Here is a 21527-nt window from a genome sequence, read left to right as displayed (position 1 = left end):
AATTATTAAACTGTATCATACATTTGCCTTGCTTTCAGCTCTATATTGGCACTTCTCAGCACAATGTACAAAGTTATCAATAAAAATAATAGTTTAAGATATATTAACAGTAAAAGATTTTTAAACAATTAAAAAACCTCTCAACGTTTTAAGCATTCAATTTTAATTTTGTAAATTGGAGATCGTGAGATGCGGTCTGGTGTGCCATAGATTTAGAAAAACATTTTCTTTATCGTGTCAATGTTTCAATCTTTATTGAAATCATCTTCAGGGCACAAAATTTTTGTTTCTTTAATTTTTACGTTTAAAACGTGTGGAAAAGGATTTATTTATTTTTTTAAATCTGATTAAAATGTAAATGTCTTATATTATTTTTATTGATAACTTTGTACATTGCTCTGAGGAAGGTCAAATAAAGTTTACCGAGTGTACAATACAGTGCATTAATTAGGACTACATGCCCATCTCTCTCAATACATATCTCAAAACAGAGTATAATTAAAAGCAGTCAATAACTAAATAACCTCAATTTTTAACTAAGCAGGGATTCAATATTATATTTAATCTCCCTCCTGTATAATAAAGATAACACTTAACTTAATACTTTATTTTTAATAAGTTGAGAGTTTACAAAAATCTAATAAAATTTAAAGGTTATGTAAAATAAAAATAACAAACAAGAATGAAATGATTCCAATTAAAATTTATATTACTTGGGTATTTGTTGAATGAGTAATATTTTAGTTAAATGTGTATACCTGGAATAACATTTTGGATTTTGCTCTATGGATGCAAAAAAAGATAAGTAAATATTTAACTTTTGTTACAACAGTGATTATGTTCTATTTTATTTCTGATAATAATAATAATAATAATAATCTGTTATGATTCATTGAAATTTTTAAATACATGAAGGCTAAAAACTAGCCACAACTATAACTATGTAACATAATTTACATTTATTGTTGTTTCTTTTTGTTGTTCAGATAGAGTAAAATCAATTCACTCAACACATAAAAAAATAATTATCCAAATTATAAGTATATTTTACATTTTAAAAATAAAATAGGTATAACATTTTCATTATACAAATATTTTAATACCTTCTATTTAATTACAATAAAACAAATATATAAATGTGGCTATCAAAAATAGGTGTGACCTTTATAAGCAAAACTTAACTTTGCAAACTAATACTCTGTCTAGATTTATGATTTTTATACAAATTTTCCTTTTTTGTTGTTGTTGAAATAACTCTTTAAACATGTGTGAAATAATAGTTATCGCCTCAAACTTTTAAGATACATTGCTCTGACACTGTCCTGGCTTCAATATTCTGATGTAGGTGTACAATTTTTATCCTCTTTTTTTATTGTCCCCTTTAAAGAAAATATTTTGACTAAGTTCTATGATGGTGTGTTTGTGTTAGAAATGAAAAACCAATGCTAAAGACCTCTCATTTAAAAAGAAATTTCTTAAAGGGGTTGGTAGCATTTTCAAAAGCTAGAGTGAAGCATTTAAAATAAATTAAAAACCCAATTTGCAATGGCAGTATTCATCCCTCTTGACCGAAATCGTTTGTAAATTTATCAAGCCTTGCCATATCTTCTTGGTTAACCGTGGGCTTTGATGTTGCAATAGATTTTAGCATGTCACTCTAAGAAAAATAAAATCAACATTTAAGTTATCAAAAAATATTATAGTAAAATTAGAATCAACAAGTGTACAAACCATTGTGACTGGGGGTTCATAAAGTTTATCACTTGGTACATCCATCCAGGACATTTCAACAGCTCCTGGACTTCCTGGTGAGCAGGGAGTCAACAAATCGTGTACAATAACAGAGGGATCAGTTCTTGAAGGGCCTGACAATCGACGGAAATGAGTTGCAGTCTGCACTTTTCTTACTGGTCTCATCAACGCTTCTCGTACTATTATACTAATATCAGCACCAGAATACCTGAAAATTGCAATTAATTTATAAACCTACACAATACTATACAAATGGCCATAGATAAAATGTGCTACTGTTTCAATTTACCCTTCTGTCTGGGCAGCAAGTTTTTTGAGATCTTCCTCTGTGAGTTCGTGGAATGTGTTCCCAAGGTGTAATTTGAAAATGTGCAGTCTTGCATGTTCTTCTGGCAATGGGATAAAAATCCTCTTTTCAAATCTCCTTCTTATAGCAGCATCCAAAACCCAAGGGATGTTTGTAGCCCCAAGGACAAGGATCCCATCGTTACAATTTCCAACACCTTAAAAATATACTGATGCCAATTTTAATGAACTTTAATAAAGTATCTAAGTGCATTACCTTGCATTTGAACTAAAAACTCTGTTTTTATTCGTCTTGCAGATTCAGATTCATTGTCTGATCTGGATGAACAAAGCGAGTCGACTTCATCAATAAATATTATACTAGGTTTGTGTGATCTTGCTAATTCAAAAAGATTTTTCACTAATTTTTCTGATTCACCTAACCACTTTGAAACAAGATCGGACGAAGATACAGAAAAGAACGTCGAGTTATTTGCTTCTGTAGCAACTGCTTTGGCAAGATATGATTTACCAGTACCAGGGGGCTAAAATAAATATTTAATAAACCATAATTTGCAAGAAAAATATATTTTCATACTGTAAATAACTAAGAGCTTACTCCAAAAAGTAGAATTCCTTTCCAAGGAATTCTTTTACCAGTGAACAGATGAGGAAATTTGATGGGTAGAATAACAGCTTCTTTTAAAGCTTCCTTAGCGACTTCTAGGCCTGCTATGTCCGACCATTGGACACATGGTTTTTCCACTACAATAGCACCTTCAAGTTTTGACTGTAGTTTCTTTTTTTCTGGGTCATCAGAATCGCTGTCACTGTCACTCTTCTTTTCATCCGATCTGGGGGTAATCGAACAATGTGAAAAATAAAACAAATAAATAAATAAAAAAACAACTCACTTTGGTGCACCTTCACCATCCTTGACAGGTTTCTTTTTCCCTTTCTTCAGATATTCTTTCAGCTTTTCTGCCCTTTCAAGATACTGTGAACATTTTGTCCTGATACTGTCCTTAGCTCTTTCGCTGTTTGTCTCATCTGAAAACAGTAAATAAAAATTATACTTTTACCCAACAAAAAATAAACAAAGTTGACCTACATTTGATTGCATGAAGGAAATATTCGACACCATGCTCGTAAAGACGTAATGCCTCCTCATAATTTTTATTCCTGTCTTCTTCTGTCGCTTTTGTTACCAGGTCAATGGCTTTCTGAAAACAAAAAGATTCTTTCCATTAGTGCCAACTGAAAGCAGTTGAAAAAAAAAATAAAATAAAATAAATTTTGTGTGCAAGATGATCAATTTGTACAAATAAAATTAGCGATAAGCCAAGTTATGTTGGCTGTCGTCTGTTCAATTGTAACAAATGAGTTTTTTGGTTTTATAAAATATTTTGTGTTGCAGTTTATATGCAAAATGAAAATGGTGTGGTAGTTATGAAATGATCATGTAAAATGTACAAATCTATAAATTAAAATTACCTGCAGCGTGCTCCCAGCACTCATGTTTTACTTTTTGTATCTAAAAAAGTATTTATAAAAAGAATTAGAATGAACGTTAATCTGTTAAAAATACAAATATAAAGTTTAACTGAAGTAAACTATCAACAAACAAATCAATACCATAGTCTTATTAATTATTATTTGAAAAAGGAAACAACAATTATTATTTTAAAAATATATACAGCCATATTAGAGTACATTCGTTTTATTTTCTTATTATTTACACTTATTAATTCAAATGAAAGTTTATAAGTATATAAGTTTAAAGTATAATTTAAAGCAATCAGTTAACATCATTTATTTATAAAAAAATACACAATGCTATTTTTAAAACAGAAACAATTTTTTTTAAGTATTTGGTTCAACAAATCCAACATTCTTCCTCTGTTATGTAATAGCATTCATTTTGAACATTTTGATAAAATATGCTAGAATTTTGGAAAGCTCAAGTTCTAACTTGTAAACATCATCTAAAACAAGTGTAGATATGAAACTAAAATAATGAAAACTTATTTAAAATAAACAAAAAATAATTTTAACATGCTTAATGTGAATGGTAAAAATATAATTTTTTTAAATTATAGAATTTGTATTTATAATCTACACTCTTAACTATTTATTTTGTTTGTTGTCGCTAAGCATGCATTGGCAATCTGCAGTACCTATATAATGATGAAATTTCAAGTAGATTCACCCTATCACTGTTAAAATTATATTTTTGTTCCATCCTATCAATTCAGGGATCAATATGTTATTTTTGTTACAAATATAGTATTTAGTGACTGTTAAACAATGATTATTTAGAGATTATGAGATGTGGTCTGGTGTGTAGGCTTAGAATATAGAAATTTTAGGTTTAATCAAAGTTCAAGTGAGTACAAATTTTTGTATAAATTCATAATCATATCTTGTATGTATTTGTATAATTTAAAAAATGTTTAAAAATCCCAGGCCCTGAAGATGATCTCAATAAAGATCAAAACGTTAGCACGATAAGAAAATGTTTTTCTAAACCTATATCATGTCAGACTGCATCTCACGATCTCTAAATAATCTTTATTACAAATTATTTCCAGTTTATATTTATTAGGTTTCGTGGTCCGCTTGACCAAATAAATTCTTTTCAATTAATTAAGGTTTTGGTTGAAATAAAATATGAAAAATGGCAAAAAGGAGGGAAAATTCAAAAGGTGGGATTGAGATGGGAAGTTAGAGTCCGAGTGAATTGAAGTCACGATAGCTCAAGTGGTAGAGCAGCGACGTATTTAGCAAAAGGTCTTGGGTTCGAATCCTGCTTGTGACACTGACTTTTTTATCTCAACCAAAACCTTAATTAATTGAAAAAGAAACTTTAAATAATTTTATCCTCTCAAGCAAACCAAATTTTTAAAGTTTTTTAACCATTCTGACTTTTGAGTATGTGTGAAAGCAGGTCATTTCTGTTGAAAAAATATATGGGCATTTTCTTAACATCAGGATTTTAGATTACAATGGTTATGAATACATTTCCATTTAAGGAAGTTGTGACTAAAAATGGCTAGACATCCCACAGTAGCTATGTAATGTTTCAATTTTTCCTTTCAAAACAAACAAAATTATGCTTTTTAACCATCCTGACTTTTGGTAGAAATAGAAATAATTTAATTTTGATGATCACGTTTGATTTTTTATAATTTAAAACCGATCACTTTGACTAAGAATGTTCTGACATTCTTCAGCAACTGTGCACTATTACAATTTCAAGTAGATCCATCATCTCAAACTAACGAAATTATGTTTTTTAACTATCCTGACTTTTGACTGACAGTTAAGATTTGTCAACAGTTAAGACTCAGCATGTTTTATTGTGTGCGTTCCCGGGTGTCTAAACAACTTTCAAATTTCTGTACAAATAATTAAACTTTTATCGTCATTAAAAATATTCTATTTGAAATTGTGTGACTTTTTTAAAAGGGTTCAATAAATAACGGAAGGTCAAGATTCGTTCGTCTCTGATCTGACGACTCATCGGTCATCACTAAGAACATCTTGACCCTGGGAAACTTTCGAAATAACACAACAGTACAATTAATATGTTATAATCATAAATTTATTGTTAATTGAGTGAAATTAGATTTCTTTTTAAATGAAATTAACTTCGAAAGCATGACGGGATCTTATCGGAACGTCAAGGCGTGGATACGATCGTCAATTTCAATGGAAAGGTGAACTTTCGTCACAATACAAATAAGGGCGTGATTCACTCAATTTAATCCCATAATACATTATGCTGGATGAAACTACATAATTTTTTTAATGTATTATTGAATGTCAGAGAATTTTACTGATAAAAGAGCAAATAGAAAGTACGAGGGGGGGTCTTTTTAAAATAACCTGAAATCAAGTCTTTTTAAGTTAGTATTTTTTTTAAATGCTTACCTTAACCGGACCTAACGACGGCGTTTCGTCTAGATGAAAACTTATTGAGATTTATACTAGGTAAAAATTATAAACTTGTCATTTCCAAGTGGACGAAACGACTTTCCTGTATGAAGATCTCTGAGGTGAAACTGTCAATAACCTGGCACGAGGTTGTTTCCGGCGCTGTCAAGTCAGAAAAACGTGAAAAACGTCGAATACGAACCGGGTTCTTTTTTTAAATAATTTTCAACAAAACGATCTAACAATGTATGTGTGTGTTAATGTTATAAGGTATCATCAGCTGGCAGGACATCTCATTCCTCTTGGTGACTAGATTTAGAGAAAAAAAAACACAACAAAGTTAAAAAAAAGGGTAAAATTTCAAGTCTTCGGATCGAACTCGTTATTTTTACACTTTCTTTCCAAATTGACCGTGTCGAATAAAAGTTAGAATCAGCGTAGGGTCGATATTTTCCGTTGGCGGTGAACCGCTCGTCGAAAAGTTGGAAAGACGAACGTTCGAGTCCGTGGGATGACGTCATTGAAAACAGCAGGTTCGCCTCGGTCCGATTTGCGCATGCGATTTTTGGATTTAGGTTCAGTTCAGTATATCCGATAGTTAATCTCCGGGGTATTTCTTGACAAATCTTCTCCCGGTTTTATTTTACAGATATCCGTTCGAGGAGACGACCCGAGGCTAAGGAAAGAGCCGGTCTATAGAGATTCTCGCCTGTTGTCCAAGGGAATAAAACGATAAAACCACTATGGCTAAGCCGGAACAGGTTTTAAACATAACTCCACAGTCCGAACTCAAATTTCAAGGTAAAATACCAAGCATTTCTACTCTTTACTCGGTACGGAATCCGATTTGATGTATTATCGGCTTTTCGGCGATCGGCGCTTTTTTTTTTTTTCTCTCGGCGGCGTAAATTTGTTTACGTTGGAATCGATAATGCCGCATTTCTATATTAAAAAGCCTTAACTTTTTTGAATAAAATCCTCGACTTTTTTTGTCGGGCTTTCTTCGTCTCGATTGCCAAGCCCGGCTTCGCTTGTTTTTCGACTCGGACGAAGCCCGTCTTTCGACCCTGGCCGGATCGCGTACATGTACTTAAAACCCCACGGATCTTGCGAGCTTTAAATTATACTGACAAATCTCTTGTTATCTATCTCTCTCTCTCTCTCTCTCTTTCATTCTTTCTTTCTCTCTAGTCTCATTTCTTTTCCATTGTTAATAGAATAACACAATATTGCAGCTTTCGCTTATTTTTCACTACGATCATGCGCCCATGACCCGCCCCAAAACAGAAATATTACACTTAAAAAAATTCCTCTTCCTGTGAAAACTATAAAATTCCACAATTTTTACAAATATCATTGAACCTAGAATTGACAGTCAATTTAAAAAAAATCTTTCAATTTTTTTTTTATTATTGAAATGCAGTTATGTAATGCTTATGTGCTCAAACACTTTAAGACCAGGTAGACATGTTTATTTATTTATTTATTATACAACAAGAGAGAGCTTTATAGAGCAAAGCCTGTATTATACAACAGTTGCAAACATACTTAGGAGAGATAATATAGATTCATTACTAAATTGAAATAGTTAATTAAAGAAACAATTGAATTAGAATTATAATACAGTAACAAATAATTGAAAGTTTGAATTATTAAACATAGAATAAAGTAAAACATACAGGGGGGCATCATTGACTGCAACGGTTCAGGTGTTGACATGGGGCTCATCATTGTAAGGTAAATGTCCAAGGTTCAAATCCAGTGGCCCTGCGTTCGAACCTGATATATTTACAAATGGGATTTTTTTCCAAAAACAACGGTACTCCGAGGGTTGATATGACCTCTGCTGTTGAGAACTCTTGTTAAAAAAAAAAAAAATCAACCAGCACATATAGTATACACATACCCTAGGTGTACAAGTTCCTCTCAAATTCCTCTTCAAACTGGCTCCAGATGTATTGTTAATATCTAAACCATTAGGTACTATTAGGTAGGATATTGACCAGATCCATCATCCTGTATATGGGAACGCGAGAAGTGTAGTTGGTACGGTAAAATTGATGGTAGAATAGTGAAAATTGAGTTACGATAGCAATTCGGGGAAGTCATTTATTGTTAAGAAGACTGTGGATAAATATTATATCGGACACATTTCTTCTTGCATTGAATTTAAAAATTCAAATAAACTGATTTGTTGTGGAAGGAGACTGATTTCAGGAATTTCACTTTTAATTTTCTAACATTTTGATGTTGATATTGGTGTGTGGAGACCAAACAGAACTAGCATATTCTAACTATATAACTGGTCTAACCCTAGCTAACTAGCCTAACAGTAATACATAGATCCAAATTGAGTAGTCTTAATTTATCTTATTAATTATTTAAATGAATTATACTTTTAATCTAAGGTCTTGTTTGAGATGAAAAAGTGTCATGCAAGATTTGAACACACTGGAAAAACACTTAAAAAGAGCAAAAAAAGCAAAAAGAGGGAAAATTCTAAATGTTGTAGGTTGAGATGATGAATTGGTGTCCTGGGGGAGCGAAGTTGCTCAAATGATTAGAGCATCGGTGTATTGAGCCAAAGTTCATGGGTTCAAATCCTGTGACACTTGCTTTTTTTTATCTCAACCAAGACTTTAGATTAAAAGTATAATTAATATAAGTAATCTTTAGAATTAATAAAGAATTGTAAATATTAAACTAACAGAGCCATTTGTTTACAGAACGATAATGAGACTTACATAAAATGAATATGAAAGTAGTACATAAACTGATCTAAACATTTATGTCTTGGGTGCAAATATTATTTGATTTTTAAAAATGCTAATATTATCTTGGTTTATCTTGGTATGAGAGGTGTGGATAGGCATCAGCTTATCACACTATTGATGGGACATCTTTTTTTTGTGTAATTAGTCTTATGGGCAGAAATGAAGAATATTTTGTTTACAGGGTGAGATCTGGGGGNCCTGTGACACTTGCTTTTTTTTATCTCAACCAAGACTTTAGATTAAAAGTATAATTAATATAAGTAATCTTTAGAATTAATAAAGAATTGTAAATATTAAAATAACAGAACCGTGTGTTTACAGAACGATAATGAGACATACATAAAATGAATATGAAAGTAGTACATAAACTGATCTAAACATTTATATCATGAGTGCAATAATTATTTGATTTTTATAAATGCTAATATTTATCTTGGTTTATCTTGGTATGAGAGATGTGGATAGGCATTAGCTTATCACAATATTGATGGGACATCTTTTTGTGTAATTAGTCTTATGGGCAGAAATGAAGAATATTTTTTTTACAGGGTGAGATCTGGGGACGTTAACGTTTAATTTGGAAAGTAAATAAGGAGACTCGATCTGATTATTCAAAAGTTTATAAAAGAAAAAGACGTAAATTCTTCTCTTTTCCAAAGTTAAGATGTCAAAGGAATACAAAATATTAAAGTAGCCTGAGGAAGTTTGTGAGCTGCACATCTTAGAAATTTATTCTAAACCCTTTCTATTTGTTGGATTCATTTATTGTAATGAAGGAACTAGATAACACTTATTGTTAATAGGTTAGTTGTATGTTAATACGTTAAAAAATAATAATATCAATCTTAAGAAAACATTTGCATATTTTTTATCTCTTTAACATTCATTCAAAAGTGCTGAGTCAGATATTTTTACTGTCATGTATAAAGCATACACAGTGACTGTACCTTGAGATACACGTTTAATTTGTTCCATAACCGAACACATCTCAAATCATTTTTCTCTGATGAAATTAATTCATATGAGCCCTCAAAAAACAACCATTTTTGATAATAATGTAATAAAGAAATATTGTATACAAAGAAAATACATATGAAGCAGAGTCTAAAGAAATGAATAAATTTGGTAAGCTGATTAGATTATACACAGTACAAACTAAATGTTTCATTCACTTTACAGACAATTAATAATTAATTATACTACACTAAAATGCTGGGTTAGGAACAATAAATAAACCCGACTTCTGCATCTACAGTGGGATAAATATGTTAATTGTCCGTGAGCAGAAATCTGAAAATCATGGTGGTTGTGACATAACTATAGCAAGATCATAACTCGAGACAAAATTTAGACTCATATGTCAAGGTATCACATGGCTGGCCGAACAACATTAGACATGGTTGTACAGCATCTGCCCAATGTTGGGAGAACATTTTCCAACCGTTTAACCAATTTTATATATTGTTCTCGGTTTAGAATGGATAGAAAAGACAAAAATACTGTTCATTTCATTGAATTTTTTAATTGAAAAGATAATTATACACTTATATGCTGAATCACCTTGAGACTTGGTAGACATGTTGACAATCTTGACAAAACACAATTTTGTATCTCCTTAATATTGATCAAAAGTGCTAAATCAGCTAGGCCTTGAGTAAATATTGTTATTTCATATTTAGTCTGATCTCCTGCAATATACTATGTAGTATAGTTTTGATATAATATTTAATATTTTGATATTACCACAATAAAATGGTGAGATACAAAAAGACTGTACTTTTCTTATACATATGTTCAAACTTTAAACTTTTATTAGTACAGTATTATTGAATTTGAATGCTTGTTGTTTCAAAGTTGCTTTACATTACTACTACAAATTATCTATTTTTGGAAACACAAGAACCGTCCTTTTTTTATGCATCACTTCTTTTACGGCATCTGCAAACTATTGGCAGAACATTTTCCAAAAGTTAACCAATTTTTCTATATTGTTCCCAGTTAGAATTGACAGTTGGGGGAAAAAAACTGCATTTCTTTCAGATGTTTATACTTTTTATTATTATTAAAAGGCAATTATGTACTTAATGCTTTTTGCAGAATTGCCGTAAGTCCTAGCAGACATGTTAAAAGGGTTTAAAAAATATTATTGTAACAAAAACATAATTTTGGGTATTTTGCATCTCCTTAACATTCATTCAAAAGTGCTAAGTCAGCGATAGTTTTACTCTCAGCCTAATTAATGGCTTAGCCTTCAGTGAATATTGTTATTTCATCCGCTTGAAATGTTTCCTCGTATATTTTTCTATACATTGGATTACACAACAAAGAATCGTTGCAATGAAAAATAAAACTACATTATCAATATAAAATAGATTTTTTTTAATACTAAAATTTTCTCCTTATTTCAAACTTGTTTAATATTATTAGTACAGTATTGTTGACTTAACTCATACATTGAAAGAAAAAAAAAAAAAACAATCATGGAAAACAGAAAAGAACTAAGATGTTACACTTATAATGATTTTTAAGTTATGTTGAAAAAATATTGACAGAAGAATGAATAAATAATAAATTACAACAAATAAAATATACAGATATAATAGCTATACACCATCTGCTGGGGATTAGCATAACATTTTCCAACAGTTTACCAATTTTTCTATATTGTATCTGGTTTTCAATTTTGAAATTGAACTGGGTATTACCAAAACAGCAAAAGGTTAGTAAACTTTAATCTTGGGAACATTATTGTTATGTAATCAATCATGATTGTATCCACTGATATGCTGTTATAAATAGTACAATAATATAAATATTGCATTTGAAATATAGCTGATATCTTATGATGTCATTTTTCTAGGCTTTTTATCGCAGTCGCTTTTATGATTTATGCCGTTTAGTTTGTTAATGACACTTGTGTAATGCTTACCACAAGAAAAGTTTAACACTGCTTAAATTAATCAATAAACTAAAAAATACCTTGAGACAAAATTTTGTGTAGTTCGGAAAAAAGTGCTAAATCAGTTTATTTAATACTGGCAGTCTTCTTAATACTCTTGCCTTGAATAAATATTGTAATTTCATTTACCCTCAATATTTCTCAATATTGGATGTTTCAATCCCTTGAATTAATATCAACAAACAGATATTAATTTATTTGATAGGCAAGTTTTTATGCAGTTTTCCCCATATTTCATTCCAATTTAGCACCTTAAAAAAATCTCATTTATTAGGCTCCAACTCGTTTAAATAAAAGCCCACGATCTCTAAATAATCATTAACTAACGGTCACAACACCACACATTTAAATAAAAGCATTCATTAATACAAAAATTTTGAATTATCAGTTGTCTTAACTCATCCATGGGCTACTTTAAAGAATGTATGTAAAAGCAACCAAAAATGGACACTTTTAATTACATATTTATCTAAAGGAAGAAAACATTACTGATACAAGGATTTGCCAATTCAGTCATGTGCATTATCATTTTTCAGTTTTCTGTTATTGGGCCTTTCATTTGTTTTTATAGTTGATTTTTTATTTTAAAGGCGATTATTTAATACTTTTATGTTGTATTGCATTAAGGCCAGTTTTACAATATCTAGTGTCGTAATTGTAAAAAAATTAAAATAAAATAAAAACAATCTCGGCATAATTTTGTGTGCTTAACAGGTGTGCATGTTTTTAAAGGTCCTATGTCAGTTATATTTTACTGTCAGCAGAATAAATATTATCATTTCATTCATTATCAATATTACTCCATATAAATTTTGTTTCATTACATTATATTTTCTGTATAAACCGAGTCTGTGAGGATTGCCGGGAAATCAGAAAACCTTGATCAATACATAAGTTTTTGACTCTTGCCATTTATATTGATCTGCATTTACCATAGGCCATTGTGCTTAAGTTAAGCATTAAGACTTAACTATAAACTTAAAAAGATAATAAAACATGCAATAATTTTTAAATTTAACAATAGTATAAAATTAGAGTTTATGTGTAAAATTTATTAATAAGGAACGTTATGAGTAGGAAATGTACCAAAAGGATAGAATTTAAGAAATTCCAATAGAGGAAGAGTATTTCTGTACGTCTATTTTCATACTGAACTGCCGTATTATCCAGGTGGCAAACCACGTATAACATATGTTTATTATTGTTCATGACTAAATCTGCTGATATGCAGTTGTATATAATTATAATGAACTAATTATTTTTGTTTTTAAATTTAATACAAATAAAATAATTGTTGTACCTGGAAAACGGGTTTTCAATTATCATTGTTGATTTTATGAATGATTCTAAATCTTGTTTTTAATAGTCTCCTCCTGGCCAGCAGAGAAGACTTAATTTTGTTGTACTTTGAATCAGGGTTAAAATACCTCGGTAGTGCAAAGTCAGCTATATTTTCACTGTCAGCCACTCAAGCCTTAACCTTGTGAAAATATTGCAATTTCATCATCCCGTCAATATTTCACCATATTAATGTTGTTCGTGTAAATTACACCTCTATTTTATCCACACGTGCAGAACGATAAGATAAATATTAGACATACTTTTTAGTGCGTTAACAGCTTTTTGGCCTATTTGAATTAGTTTTCTCTAATAATATCAAGACTTAGACATTTGTTGTTATTATTTGATAGAATATAATGATTGTTATATCATAACTCATGATTTAATCTACTGTTATGAATTAAAAAAGTAATAAAATGATTATACGAAGAATATGGTTAGTATTGTTGCCTTTCTTGTTTCTGTCCTTTGACTTCTTCTTAAATTAAAAATTTAAACTAGACGTTAAAAATGCAAATGTGTGTTATTGTGTGATTTCTTACATTTATTAAAGAGGGAATAATGTTGTGCTGGTATATAATAGTAAACATTCTTAGATTCTGTTCACCTTGCATTTCATCTGTGTTAGAAATTTTATAATAGCACCCTATCATAATCCTGTCTTTTAATGTTGTAGTATCGAACTGATGTTTGATATTTTATCATGATCTACTTTGTTACAAAAACATGTTTGTCTTTTTTTTCTTCTTTTTTTTTTTAATCATATACATGAAGATCAGGTATTGCCAACTCAATTGGGGTCGCATGTCAACAAAGTTATAAATAACCAAGGGAGAATCAAGTGGAAATGTTAATGAATGAATTTAATTAATTACATGCTCTTTACTCTAAAAATACAAAATAAAATACACCAGCCTGAATTAAAATAAAAACAAAAGAGTTAATTGAATTTTTATGAGGGTTGAAGTATTTTTAAGATGGGACTCCAACATAGGTAAAATAGAAGAAAAAGTCTTTAATTTCAGCAAAGTTGAGTTTATTTTTGAAGCTTTTCTTTTAAATTATAAACATCTTCAGTGATTCTTCTGATTGTTTTTTAATTATTACATTAATAACTCAATTCATTTAATTAACAATTATACTTCAATTTAACTACTTGCTGAATTGAAGTATAATTGTTAATTGTGTTATTAATGTAATAATTTTGCGAAAATAAAATAAAAAAGAACAATCAGAAAAAATTGCTGAAGATGTTTATAATTTAAACAAAGAGCTTCCAAAAATAAACTCCACTTTGCTGGAACTAAGGCGTTTTTCTGCTATTTTACCTACAATTGAGTTGTTGATTAATTCTATTTATAATTATTTAAGGATGGTTAGCATCATATCAGTTAAAACTGTAAACAACAGCATTATGTTTTCTAAATTAACACTCATTAGTGCTAAAAATAATAACTTAAACAGCACGCTGTTCCTGTGTAGTTAAATCTAAAGGTGAAGAGAATAAAGTGCGATATCAAGCTCTCGGTTCCTGCATAGTGGTTGGGATGAGTGCAGTATCACATTCTAAATTCCTCAATTGTGAAACAAAGAGCACTAACCATCCTGAATGGGTTAAGGGTAGCATTTAAAAACAAATGTATATTTATGTTTGAATCGAGAACAGTAATGCTTTTATAAAGTTGACTGCATGCACTGATAATCATAAGCAAATTATTAACCTAAAATCTGAACAGTTATAATTATTATCTACCAGATTCTTCGATTATTTGATTTGACTAAGAATAACAATTTGTGATTTAAACTGAAAATGGAAGAGTTTTGATAAAAATGCAGCTTGATCAATTTGTGCTTAATTAGAATCATGCGTTTTTTTTTCCATTAAAATATATTGATTCCATTTCCAAATGGTGTATCCACAAGATAACAAGCTAGGATAAATAAAACAGATGTTGGTCTTGACAAACAAGATAAACTTTTACAAACACCAATTATTGCTTTACTGTGAGCCCTTACCACTATTTCAACTGTGGGATGATACAAATTAAGAACATCAAGTTTAAAATTATATTTATAGTTTTTTCCTTCAAATATCCCATATTTAAAAAAAATTAAAACAGTTGATTATTACAATCACAATCTAGTATTGTTGACAGTCACAAATTAAACATTATCTGTTACAAATTAATCATTATCATTATTAATTAAATTATCTGGCCCATTGAATATAGGCTCCAACTTATCTATTTTCAAATTAAAATCATATTCTCCTTCTCTCATCTATTCTTATATATTCTCGCCAAAAGTTCAACTAAGTACTAGGCATTCATTATTCTCCCTTTGCACAATAAGTTCAATTTACAAATGACATGGATTGTGTTGTGAGGGGAGTTTAAAAACCGTTGTTGTTCTCACAGCTACACACAAGGACTAATCCTCAATCAGTAGGTCACAAAGCCATCTCTTCAGTCGTCTGGTGGGATTATTTGTGTGGTTTCTATTGGATAAGGATTGGGCAACTTGAGTTTATTAAAAATTGTGGAAATGTTTTAGGAATTAGTTTTTGCATGAAAAGGATTTTGAGGTTTTTGTGAAGGGTGTTAGAGAGGTAGTAAGGAGCATTGAATATCATGCTGAGGACTTTGGTTTGGAAGGACTGTATTCTTTGGATGTTGGAAGGTATGGAAGTGCCCCATAGTTCTAGTCCATAGTCCAGATTGGTTTTATTATAGTCAGTCTATTTTTCGTTGAAACATTGGATTTATGTGACAGCATGGATTAGTCTAAAACCTTGGTTAGTGCCTTCACAAGTCTTGTGTGTTCCAGGTTAGTCTTGTCTAGATGGAACCCAAGGTAGTAGACAGGATATAGGAGACCCAAACAACTAACTTACTAAAATCATGATTTGGTCTTCCCACATCAACATTCATGTCAATAAGTACTCACTCAAGACTTATAACTTGAACCAGATAAATATTTTTTTCAGCGAATCAGATCACAGTTATTTTATTTATTTGTCGGTAACTTATGGCTATGAGATGATAAGTTCTTATTGTTAATTTTTTTCCACTTTTCATTTACCAAAGTTTCAAATAAGGATTATCATATCTTGATTGTGGGTATGATAAATTAGCCTTGCTGAGAGTTCACAAATCTTCAAAGGTTTTTTATATTCAGGCAAATGTTGGTGTTGCTTTAAGGTGACAGTGGGGTATTGGTGGCCACAACGGTTTAGGTGTTGACACAACTATTAATTAAGGTTTTTAGTTGAGATGAAAAAAAGTTAATGGTGGTAGAGCAGCGGCGTATCTAGCCGAAGGTCGTGGGTTTGAATCCCTCTCGTGCCATTAACTTTTTTTCATCTCAACTAAAAACCTTAATTAATAATAAAGTATTAATTGGTCAAGTGGACCACGGAATTAGTGAATTTGTCGACACAACGTTCATCACTGTAAAATGCAGATTCAATACAGCAGCACTGCATTCCCATCCCAACATACTTACAACTCTACTCTTTTTTTCCTCAAAAACACCAGCACTCCGAGGTTTCATATGACCTCATAGTTCAAATCCCCTTGTAAAAAATAATAAATTAAAAAGAGAGAGAGAGAGTAAAATATGGTTTTAATAGTTGAATATTGTCTGACTATATTTTTACTAAATATATAAAAATTACAGATACAAAAAAAAAATTAATGTTATAGTATACTTTACTATAGTACTATTATTTTAATTTCATTCTTGTTCTTCATTCAGGACCTTTCACTAAGATGGTTTCCGCGTTCATTACCCTTCATAATCCCACAAATAAGTCAGTTTTATTCAAAATAAAAACCACTGCTCCGAAGAAATATTGTGTAAGGCCAAACTCTGGAGAGCTTTTGCCAGACGAGAGAACAACTATACATGGTATTTATATGTTTATTTATAAAAATAATTACAAAATTGCTACAAAAAAATTGAGACAGTTATAAAATGATATGAAAATCTGTTCCATTTTTGTTTGTGTTTTTTAGTGTGTTTACAACCATTTGATTATGACCCAAATGAAAAATGTAAACATAAATTTATGGTTCAATCCTTGTTCACTCCACCTGACACTCATCCTGTATTGGCAGTAAGACTCATTATTAATTCGTTCTAATATGGCCATATCATATTATTGCAATTGTAATCAACTTGTGTACTGTTTCAGTGGAATGAAGTTAAACCAGAGAAGTTAATGGATACAAAGTTGAGGTGTGTTTTTGAATACCCAGTTGAATCAAACGATACTACAAACTCCAGCCCGAGTCCAGTGCCTGCATCAAATGTTCCTGCCGCCCAAAAGGAAGAAAGAAAATTCATTGGCGATTCTGTAAGCATTTTGAATTATTTTAAACTATTCTTTGAGTATAAAAGTACTAAATTACTATTATTTATTTAGTACTAAATTACTATTATTTAGTAAAGTACTAAATTAATGACTATTTAGAGATCATGTGATGTGGTCAGGTGTGGTGTAGGTCCAAAAACGTTTTCTTTATCATCTCGTTTCGATCTTTACTGAGATCTTTTCAGGGCTTGAGATTTATAAACATTCTTTAAATTTAAAAAAATACATCAGTTTATACAATGATGTACACAATATAGAAATCTTAGGTTTAATCGAAAGTATTTGTACTCACTCAAAGCGTTTGTTTTCTGTGTAGTTTTGTCACGTTTATGTGTCTTGTTGAGTGTTAGTGAGATATTAATCTTTTTTCCTTTATATATGTTTGATTTTGAAGGAGTTTGGAAGGAAGTAGGGATAGGAATTCATGTTTCTATTAGGAATCGGCTTCTTTGAGATGAAAGGGACTGACAATGGAAAAAAGGGTAATGGTTTAATGTTTGGGCCTAGTTAGTTTTTCAGGATTATTACAGATGGGATTATTAGGGAAAGGAGAAATTGTTGGGGTTTAAACTATGTAGAATTGTTTAATGTATGGAGCACAACGATTGTTTTATATGTTTTGTGTGTTATATGTATGTTTTTGATGTTGAATTTGATTTATAACATAGCATAGCTGTGGCTGAGTTCACATGTGTTTGTTCTGTAATTGATGCTGTGTTTATCTCTGTTGGCGTAAACCATTTCTAAACAGTTATGTTTATGTTTGTTTTGTTCTGTTTATTAATTTTGGATTGTTGAAATCGAAATTGTGTTAGTGTTCAAAATGGATTTGATAGATCGAAACGTTGTCTCGATAAAAAAAAAAGTTTTTGTAAAAATACATCACACCAGACCACATCTCACGATCTCTAAATAGTCACTATTCTTTGTCTTAGTTGATTGAAAGTAATCTATAATAATAAAAAATAAAACAAGAAATAAAATTGTGTTTAATACAATACTCTTTAACTTAAATTGTTATCAGTTATTAATGGATTTAATTTTGTAGCCAAATAATGCTGATACTGAGCTGAATGAAGTTACAAAGGAAGTTGAACAACTCAGGGAAGAAGAAATTATTCTTCGCAAAGAGAACATTAAGCTAAAGGTAAAAGAAATCAATTAAACACAAAATGTTAGATTTAAAAAATAAGCTGGCTGTGTATTGAGGGTGGTTTTCACATAGAAGAGTGGCCAGTAGGGCCAAGTACTGCTAACGTTCTCATTTCCACTCATTGACTCAACTCAAAAGACACTAGTCCGCATTCGTCCTTCATGCTAGTCGTCTAGTCGAGTCAACTGAGTTCAGCATAAAAGCGTTGCCTTGCAAGGTTTAATTTGGAACAGTTCATTGGAGAAATTTATGATAGTCCCATGATATGAAGTGGGAGCAATAATAGCAGTGTTTTGTCTTCAGGGAAACCTTCATGCACATAATAAAAATATTAAATAATCAATAATATATCATAATAAAAGCAAAGTTACATTTTGTGAAGAAAAAATACAATTGCTATAATTTAAAGTATGAATGAGAAATAGAAATAAAGACAATAGTATAAATAATATAATGAGATGTTCTTTATTATTATTACTTGGATTGTTCTTTTTAATTTAGTCATATTAATTTATAACAATGTTGAATTTGCATTTATTTTTTATCCCCAGATTTCAGCGCAGTAAAAAGCACACTCACAGTAATTTGCATCTTCATTCTTTTTCTACCTGTCCATGAGTTGATCTTAAATATTTTGAAAATATTATAAGAACATAGCGTCAAAAGTAAAAGGAGTGAAGTTTAGAGGGAAGGGGGATGGCAGTAGTGAAAAAGTGACCATTTGTAACAATAGAGAAACATTTTCGTTGGTGTTTGATCAGCCTTCTCAGTTTAAATATACTTTCCTAAAGGTAGATTGGGGATGAGGCCAGGAAGACAGAAACAACATTTATTTTCTTGTTGAGCTTTTGGCAGAATATATCGCCTTCATCAGGACTTCGAAAAAAATCGTTATATTATATGAACAGGTACATGTGTGTAGATAACGGATAGCTAGTAGAGCCCTTGTATACCTGTAATGCGATTTTTTTCGAAGTCCTGATGAAGGCGATATATTCTGCCGAAAGCTCGACAAGAAAATAAATGTTGTTTCTGTCTTCCTGGCCCCATCCCCAATCTACCTTTAGGAAAGTATATTTAATAGAGAAACGCTTTTCTTCATGTTTCTACATTTTTCGAAATCTACATGCAGAAGAGTACATAAGAAGTGCCCCTTTTAGCTCGGGTTCTAACATCGTATTGAACTCAAGTTGTAAGAGATTCCACAACATGCCTGGTGTGTCTGCTTATTATTACAGAAACTTTGAAAAGCAGTAAAACGTTCTGAAATCTTGTGAAAAAAGGTGATAATACGTCTAGTTGTGATTTGGCTGAAAAATACCACACTACACCTTCACTAATATTTGAAAGTACAGCTTTCCACTATTGGTAATGATTAAAGCTAACATTCTTGGTATTTGATATGACGTGAGGAGAGTGAAGTATGAGGTACTTGTTCATCTTTCCATTTTCATTTTTCCAATACTTGGCTAGTTCATTGGTGGATCAATGAGCAGTAATTTGTGTTTAATTTATGACGGCAAGCTGTAAAAGAGAGAATCAGTTGATAACTCATAAGAAAGATAATGAACCTATATTTAGTAGGTACACACTAAGCAAATCTCAGCCAATGAAAGGCAACCAACCGCTTCGTTGGATGTAATTTGCTTAATGTGTATGGGAGGAGAATCATAGCCAATGAAGTGGTTGCCCTTGGTCGAGTTTCAGCCTTTTGGTAGTAACATTAAAAGGGTTGATGTTGTTGACTGTGATTCCACATGACCGAATCCCATGGTTTGATAAGAACGTGCCAATGAGTTGACGACCAATGTTCGGCCTGATATATTTGTCATCTTTCATTGGCTGAAATTTGCTTAATCTGTACAGGCCTTGAGAATACATCCAAAAAAACAAATGCATATCACAGACTGTTTTTAATATATGTGATTTTGATTTATGTACATATGTACATACTTGATCACTGTGACAAAATACATTAAAGCCAGTTTTATTCATTCCTCCTCGATTTTTTTAAATCTTCAGGTTTTGCTTGATATGTTTTTGGTTTAAGTCATTGAATTTTATTCTGGCTCAATTGCAATGTATTAAATGGGGGGAACCACTATACTAATTTATTAATATTATGTATTTTGAATCCTCCAAACGAAAATAAAAAAATTTGCCCAGTATCAAAATAAATTAATCTTGTTATTGTATTTTTAGGAACTAATCATGCAACTGGACCGAAAGCTCAATATGCAGGATATGCGGAGCTCCCGCTCACTATCGCAAGCGTCACCGATCAGTCAACAAACTCCACTAATTGTAATGGCTATCCTTTCAGGCCTTTTAGGCATCATCCTTGGTAAATTCCTCCTCTGAGCACACACCCTTTCCTTAAACCTCACACTGTAAGTAGCACATTCCCCAAAACAAAATATAAGAATCGAAAGAAAGTCAAAACTGTCACTTAACTATTCCCAGCTTGCCCCCCTTCCAAAAAAATACAGATGCTGTGTCATGTGACCATTGTTAAAGTCTTAATATAATGGTTTTAAAACAAAATTTTAAAATGAATTTGTTAAATTAATTGTTGTAAAAGCCTTATTGTAATATTTATGTCTTAACTTATATGGAAATAGTTATGTTAATTCACAAAAAGAAAAAATGATTTTATATTTTCACTCCACATTCCTCATCACTATTTCAGCTTCAATTGGAGCAAAACCTTTCCCTGAAGAGTAAGTGCTAAAACTCTTTGACATTATTAATCAGAAAACCTGTAACTTACTTCTATCACATGATACTTTAAAAACAAAACAAAAAATGTGAGAATATTGTTATAGGAAAATATATAAAACAATAGCCCGACTCAGTTGATGTCAAGTTGGGTGATCTGTCTAACTAGTGGAATGTTTAAACTGACAAGTCATGCAATTTTTAGACTTCAGTAAGCTCTTTTGTAACTACTTT

At 30.9% G+C, this 21527-nt stretch overlaps 2 protein-coding genes across 3 annotated transcripts; one reads left to right on the top strand and one right to left on the bottom strand.

The window, feature by feature from the left end:
• Window positions 1–1318: 1318 nt before the first annotated feature.
• Window positions 1319–6482, bottom strand: LOC106661748 (vacuolar protein sorting-associated protein 4A). The gene is made up of 9 exons (XM_014385345.1): window positions 5971–6482; window positions 3532–3571; window positions 3149–3260; window positions 2952–3087; window positions 2657–2891; window positions 2315–2582; window positions 2042–2255; window positions 1732–1960; window positions 1319–1657 (listed from the first exon to the last, which is right to left on the bottom strand). Exons 2-9 carry the CDS (start codon window positions 3553–3555, stop codon window positions 1556–1558), a joined length of 1320 nt encoding a protein of 439 aa, XP_014240831.1. The 5' UTR covers window positions 3556–3571; window positions 5971–6482; the 3' UTR covers window positions 1319–1555.
• On the top strand, window positions 6277–21140 carry LOC106661754 (vesicle-associated membrane protein-associated protein B-like). 2 transcript variants are annotated; one of them, XM_014385359.1, is made up of 7 exons: window positions 6277–6553; window positions 6623–6774; window positions 16804–16956; window positions 17064–17164; window positions 17243–17404; window positions 18471–18569; window positions 20778–21140. In XM_014385359.1, the coding sequence occupies exons 2-7, from the start codon at window positions 6717–6719 to the stop codon at window positions 20934–20936; spliced, it is 732 nt and encodes a 243-aa protein (XP_014240845.1). In that variant the 5' UTR covers window positions 6277–6553; window positions 6623–6716; the 3' UTR covers window positions 20937–21140. The 2 variants fall into 2 exon arrangements, with proteins under 2 accessions (XP_014240845.1, XP_014240855.1); XM_014385369.1 differs by having other exon boundaries at window positions 6308–6548.
• Window positions 21141–21527: the final 387 nt, after the last annotated feature.

Source organism: Cimex lectularius, unplaced genomic scaffold (assembly GCF_000648675.2).
Source record: "Cimex lectularius strain Harlan isolate CLEC.00 unplaced genomic scaffold, Clec_2.1 scaffold150, whole genome shotgun sequence".
Taxonomy (NCBI): Eukaryota; Metazoa; Arthropoda; class Insecta; order Hemiptera; family Cimicidae; genus Cimex; species Cimex lectularius.
This window is presented reverse-complemented; position numbering and strand designations above follow the sequence as displayed.

Bases quoted from the DNA above. Each gene is read 5' to 3' on its own strand.
- LOC106661748 (XM_014385345.1), bottom strand. From the start codon at position 3,555: ATGAGTGCTGGGAGCACGCTGCAG. The intron at 2,892-2,951 runs GTGAGTTGTTTT...GATTACCCCCAG, and splicing joins GATGGTGAAGGTGCACCAAA to ATCGGATGAAAAGAAGAGTG. The intron at 1,961-2,041 runs GTAAATTGAAAC...TGCAATTTTCAG, and splicing joins CTTGCTGCCCAGACAGAAGG to GTATTCTGGTGCTGATATTA.
- LOC106661754 (XM_014385359.1), top strand. From the start codon at position 6,717: ATGGCTAAGCCGGAACAGGTTTTAAACATAACTCCACAGTCCGAACTC. The intron at 6,775-16,803 runs GTAAAATACCAA...TTCTTCATTCAG, and splicing joins GTCCGAACTCAAATTTCAAG to GACCTTTCACTAAGATGGTT. The intron at 17,165-17,242 runs GTAAGACTCATT...GTACTGTTTCAG, and splicing joins ACACTCATCCTGTATTGGCA to TGGAATGAAGTTAAACCAGA.